Source organism: Leptopilina boulardi, unplaced genomic scaffold, assembly GCF_019393585.1.
Source record: "Leptopilina boulardi isolate dan_hultmark-lab unplaced genomic scaffold, ZJU_Lbou_2.1 LbouV2_341, whole genome shotgun sequence".
NCBI classification, from domain to species: Eukaryota; Metazoa; Arthropoda; class Insecta; order Hymenoptera; family Figitidae; genus Leptopilina; species Leptopilina boulardi.
Genome location: NW_026137909.1, coordinates 4,248,766 through 4,255,059, shown reverse-complemented (window position 1 = coordinate 4,255,059; position 6,294 = coordinate 4,248,766). Strand labels below are relative to the sequence as shown.

At 22.1% G+C, this 6,294-nt stretch overlaps 1 protein-coding gene across 1 annotated transcript; it reads left to right on the top strand.

Moving 5' to 3' along the window:
- LOC127285780 (uncharacterized) lies at nucleotides 1-5,410 on the top strand. The gene is made up of 2 exons (XM_051311960.1): nucleotides 1-167; nucleotides 3,949-5,410. Exon 2 carries the CDS (start codon nucleotides 3,987-3,989, stop codon nucleotides 4,296-4,298), a length of 312 nt encoding a protein of 103 aa, XP_051167917.1. The 5' UTR covers nucleotides 1-167; nucleotides 3,949-3,986; the 3' UTR covers nucleotides 4,299-5,410.
- Nucleotides 5,411-6,294: the final 884 nt, after the last annotated feature.

The following is a 6,294-nucleotide window of genomic DNA, read 5'->3' as shown; positions in this document are numbered from 1 at the left end:
GCCAGCCTACAGGTTGTCATGGTAACCAGTAGATATATCGTCTGCTAGAAGGCTAGTAATATAATAGTAATATTATATTAATATAAAAAACATAAATAATCATGAGATTCTGTTAGCAAATTTATCTGGATTCATTTAATTATTTATGTTTGGAAATTCTGATTATTGTAAGTTATTTTCATTTAAACTTGAAACTTTGCAGCGGTTATGTCAAGTTCACATAATTTTTTAAAAGAAAAACGAACAATTGCCAAATGTAAATTTATATATGCTTTATTAAATTATAAATATTAATTGTTCCGAATTACTTTAATTAATTAATCATTAACTCCAATTGTGCCCACATCTTTTTCCCTGTAATTTTCACGCAAAAATACATTTATACACCAAATATGAACTGTCCGAGTTGAATATTGTGTGCGCTAGGGGGATAAAACCGTTTTTTTTCGACATTTTTTTATTTTTCCTTGACAACGCTATTCTAATCAATTCCAATCAAGTTCGCTATATTTTTCCTGTAATCTACACGCGAAAATACATATGTGTACCAAATTTCAGCCCTCCAGATAAATTTGTGTGGCCGCTAGGGGGGGGGGGGGTAAACGATTTAAAAAAAACCGATATTAATAGAATTACGAACCGAGTATGGAACCCTTAAAAAAAAGAAATATTTTCAAGTTTGATTATGCACATTATTCGAATTCAGAATTTTGAAAAATGTTTTAAATAATTAAATTTTCGAAAAATTTCATTAAAATTTATTGAAAAAAAAAATTAATTTTAAATGAAAATTTGTGAAATAATTGAATTTCAGAAGATTTTTAATTAAAATTTTTTAAATAATTGAAATTGGAAAAGTTTGATTTAAAATTTTTATAAATAATTGAATTTTAGGAGATTTTCAATTGAAACTTTTATAAATTTAAATTAATTAAATTTTTTTTTTTACAAATTTCAGACAATAATTGAATTTTAGAGAATTTTAAACTGAAACATATTTTAAATAATTTAATTTTGCTGAAAATAATGCTATTGAAATAATTAATTAAAAAAAAGAATTATATAGAATTGAGCTGAAGAACATAACGTTAATTGTTTAACGGTTACAAAAACCAATTTATTAAAGTTTGTTCAAATTTTAATCATTACCAATCGAAAGAGCATAAAAAAATGTGTCAGAATCCATGAGTTTTATTCCAAATTTGATGTCGGAAAGATATGAAAAATCAAAATTAATTTAACCTTTCTTAAATGTTAACGATCGCGTTATCGGGCGCTTATTAAAGTTTGTTTAAATTTTAATCATTACCAATCGAAAGAGCATAAAAAAATGTGTCAGAATCCATGAGTTTTTTTCCAAATTTGATGTCGGAAAGATATGAAAAATCAAAATTTAATAAGCACCCGATAACGCAATCGTTTACGTTTGAGAAAGGTTAAATTAATTTTGATTTTTCATATCTTTCCGACATCAAATTTGGAATAAAACTAATGGATTCTGACACATTTTTTTATGCTCTTTCGATTGGTAATGATTAAAATTTGAACAAACTTTAATAAATTGGTTTTTGTAACCGTTAAACAATTAACGTTACGTTCTTCAGCTCAATTATATAGATAAAAATTTGGAAAAATTTGAAGTTGAAAGAGTTTGAGTTAAAATTTATTTTGGAAGTAATTAAATTTCAGAAGATTTTAAACTAAGTTATTAGAAATAATTAATTGTAAAAGAAATTAAAGTTAAAAATTTGGGAAAATAATTGAATTTTGGAAAAGTAATAGTAAAAATTTTTTAACTAATTGAATTTCAGATTTTAATTAAAATTTTCGTAAATTAGAATTTTTGTAGATATTTTATAAGCTTAATAGAATAATTAAACTTTGGAGAATTTTGAATTGGAAATTTTTTTAAATAATTGAATTTTCGAAAATCTTTATTAAAATTATTAAAATTAAATTATTCAACAATTTCAATTTTAGTTAGAAAATTTAGAAATAACTGTATTTTAGAAGAGTTCGAGTTAAATTTTGTAGAAATAATAATTGACATTTTCAAGAAATTATAAATTGAAACTTTCATTTGGAATTGGTGAAATTTTTTTAAAAAGCTTCAGACAATAATTGAATTTCAGTGAATTTTCAATTAAAAACTGTTTTAAAGCATATGTAATTTTCGAAGAATTTTTTTGAAATTATTGAAAATAATTGATTTTGCAAATAATTCAAGTTAATATATTCTCAGGCCTCGGATCGACTTAAAGGCACAAAAAAAGTCGTTTTAGTCGATTTATATTCTAAAAAAAAGTCGAAAAAGTCGATTTTTTTTTATTTTAATAAAAATATTTTACAGATTTTTAAATCAAATTTTTTTAAAAATAATAATACTTTTGGAAGGGTGTAAAGTTGAAATTTTTAGAAATAATTGAATTTTAAAAGATTTTGTTAATTTTCAGACAATAATTAAATTTTACGAAACTAAAAATAATTTATCAAATAATTTCAGATAACATTTTTTAAATGTAATTGAATTTTCAAAGATTTACAATTGAGATTTTAAAAAATTAATTGAACTTCAAGTGATTGTTAATTAACAATTTTTGATGATTACACTAAACAATTTATTAGAAATTGCGAACAAAAATACAATAATTTGAAAACCATTTTTAATTGAAAAATGGTTTCAGATTTTCATAGAGTTATAATTGAAATTATTAAATTTCAAAAAATTTTCGAAGGTAAATTTTAGAATTAATTAAAGTTTAGAAGCTTTTAAATTCAAATTTTTGAAAATAATTGAATTTTAATTGCAAAATGGTTTCAGAAAGTTGAATTTTTAAAGAATATTATAAAAATAATTAATTTACCGGAGAGTTATAATTGAAATTATTAAATTTCAAAAATTTTTCGATTGAAAATTTTAGAAGTTTTTAAATTCAAATTTTTGAAAATAATTGAATTTCAATGGAAATTTTGAATAATAATTTAATTTTAGTTAATTTATGGTTAAAAATTTTGATAATAATTAATTATGAATTGAAATTTTGGATAATTATTGAATTTTTAATTGATTTTGAATTGAAATTTAGGGTAATTTTTGAATTTTAGTTGATTTTGAATTGAAATTTTTGAAAATAATTGAACTTTATTTGATTTTGAATTAAAAATTTTAGGTAATTTTATTTGATATTTTTTTTAAATTATAAACAATTGTTAAATTTCATAAAAATTTTAATTGAAAAATAATTTGAAATAATTGAATTTGTGATGAATTTCATTAAAATTATTAAAAATAATTAATTTAGTGAAGAATTTTAGTTAAAAATTTGTTAAATAATTGAAATAAAGAAGATCTGAAGAAGATCTACATTTTATACTAAAAAAAAATATATTTTATTTAAAAATTTGTTTAAAAAATGTAAAAAAAAAAGTCGAAATAGTCGCATTTTATTAAAATAAGTCGAAAAAAGTCGTATTATTGAAAAAAAGTCGAAAATAGTCGAAAAAGTCGTATAATCCGAGGCCTGTATTCTTTTTAATAATTCAATTTGAAAAAAAGTGGAAATAGTTGTACAATCCGAGGCCTGTTATTGAAAACCACTTCAAATATTTTCATTTGCGTCAGGGAAAAAATTTTCATTTTGAAAAAAAGTCATAGTTTTAAATTTCATTATCAGTTCTAAAAGGAAGAAATAAACAATTTATATTAAAGAAAAGAGACATGGTTTAGATAAAATAGATATTTTTCTTTTTAGAATCGATATGAAATTTTCAAATAAAAATGAAGATAAAAAAGAAAATAACGATAAAAATCTAATGAAATATAAAGCAGGACGTTACAAAATTTTAATAACTTTTCTTTTAAATGTTTTAAAAATCTTTTTAATTTTATTATTTTTGAACTTCACATTATTTTTTTATGACTATTAAAAAGAAAAATTAATATTTCAGAGGGATCTTCCAACTAATAAATAAGCAATTGATTGAATATGGAACAGAACAAACAAATTCAACCTATCATTGTTACATTAGAGGCAGTGAAGCCAAATTTAATTCCATATTTACCAGAAAATGATGTATTTAACAAGGAGCAAGAAACATCGATAAGAAAATATTTACAGTCCTTTTTGTCAAATACAGGTCATGGTTTAGACGATGTGGGAACTAGAAAATTAATCTACGAGATTGCCGTATTAAATAATTTACCAATTCCTCCTTCATGGAAACAAATAGAAATGGCGTCGCGCGATTGGCTTTTAGGATATCAATTACGACAACATTCTTTAGTGACGATTGAATAAACTATTTTTTAAGTAGAAAATTTTAAACGTAAATATTTTTCTTAATTTATCGCTTTTCAATTCTAAATTTTAATCACGTCGTTGAGTAAAAAAAATTGTGTTTTTGTGGGTATAATTGAAGGGTAGAATGACAAAAGGGGTCAAGCGCCAATTTATCGAAAATGAGGTTTTTGCATAAAAAAATCAAGAAAATTCATTTACACATTTCTGTAGAAGGATTTCCTTTTTTATTGCGTATTTAAATCAGTTTTTCATAAAAATTAAATTAATAAAATAGCCTCAAATTTACTTTATTGCAACCTGATTGAAAAACAAAAGAAAGTGGGGAGTCAATAATATTATCAAAATAAAAAAAAATATTATTTTTTTAGGTTTTATTTTAATATTTTATTTTAATTTTATTTTAATAATATTTTAATTAATAAAATTAATAATAATAATAATGTATTTTCAATTTTAAACAATTTTAAAATCATTTTGTTATTAATTTTTAAATATTTTTATGGTTATACTAAATGAACAATTGAATTTAAAGATGAAAGTATTGCTCAATTCCAAAGCAAGCAATTAATTCTTAATTTTCTTGAAAACAAACAATTTTTTAAAGGAATTTTTTTTTCTATTCTTTTCGTCGATTCCATAGAAAGAAACTAATTTTCCAGTTTTTCTTTAAACTGTATATTTTTTTTATAATTAATGTTTAAAGAAAATGTGCGCAGTTGATATAACCTCAAGGAACCACAGTTTTTTTTAATTTTATCGTTAATATGTAGGTTTATTTCAACAAATTGTTGTTTATTTATTAAAACATACTAATATATCGAAACGGTTTTCTCAGTTTTTTTTTAAATGACCTGCAAAATTTTTAAAAATGTTTTTTTTACTTCCTGTAAAAACAGTGAATTGGCGCTTGACCCCTTTTGTCATTCTACCCTTCAATTATACCTCGTATTTTCAAAATTCAAAATGGCGGATCCAATATGGCGGACGCCTTTTGTAAAAATGATCAATTTGCCTTAAAACAAGTTTCACAGTGAATATAATCAATTTTACAAAAGTCGTCTGACATATTGGATCTGCCATTTTGAATTTTGAAAATCTGACCTCAGATTTGTAATCAGCGATCCCAAAAACCCTCGAGTAACAATTTTCAAGCCAAATTGATCTTTTTTTTGTTCTCAGGGTTTCGTATACCCTACTATGAATTTGTAAAAAAAAAAATCTATTTAAGCGCCATTTTGCGGCCGTCATTTTTAAATAAAATAAAATAAATACTTCTACCTTGAAGCTTGAAAAAATCGTGTTTTTTATTAAAAAAGTGCCTGCCATTTGTTTATTTATAAACATACGTTAATTTTCAATGCGGAATTCGAAAGAGCGATTCTTAAACTATAAGAAATGGATATTGCAAATTTTTTTTTCTTTATCTTTTATCATTAAAAACAAGAGTCAAATTTCATGGACAAATTATGTACATTTAGTCCTTAATTTAAAAAAAATAAAGACGAATAGATTTACAAATTTTATTTTGTTGAATTAAAAAATATATATATATATTCACAATTTTTTGTAAATATTTGACTATTTCCAAATATTGAACAATCAGTGAACAATAAAATAATTTACATTTTACAAATTACATATTGTTATTTAGAGAGAAACGAATAATCACAGAAAGAACAATAGAAATACTGAAAACTTAACATCTGAAATTACAATTATATACTTATTATAACTGCGAATAAATATAAATTAATGTTAATATACTTAATTTTAATTTTAACAAAATATAAAGTACTTATTAGACAAAACTGAGATCGAATAAATAACTTCTAAAGTAATATAGAAAAACTTTAGTATTTATTAAGTATTTATTCCGAAAAAAAACAAAAATTTATTTTTTATATCAAATGCAGACATTGGTTTCAGTTTCTACATTTTTTCTCTTTCTAAAATATTATTAAAAGCGAACATCGTAAAAATTAATCTCACTGTA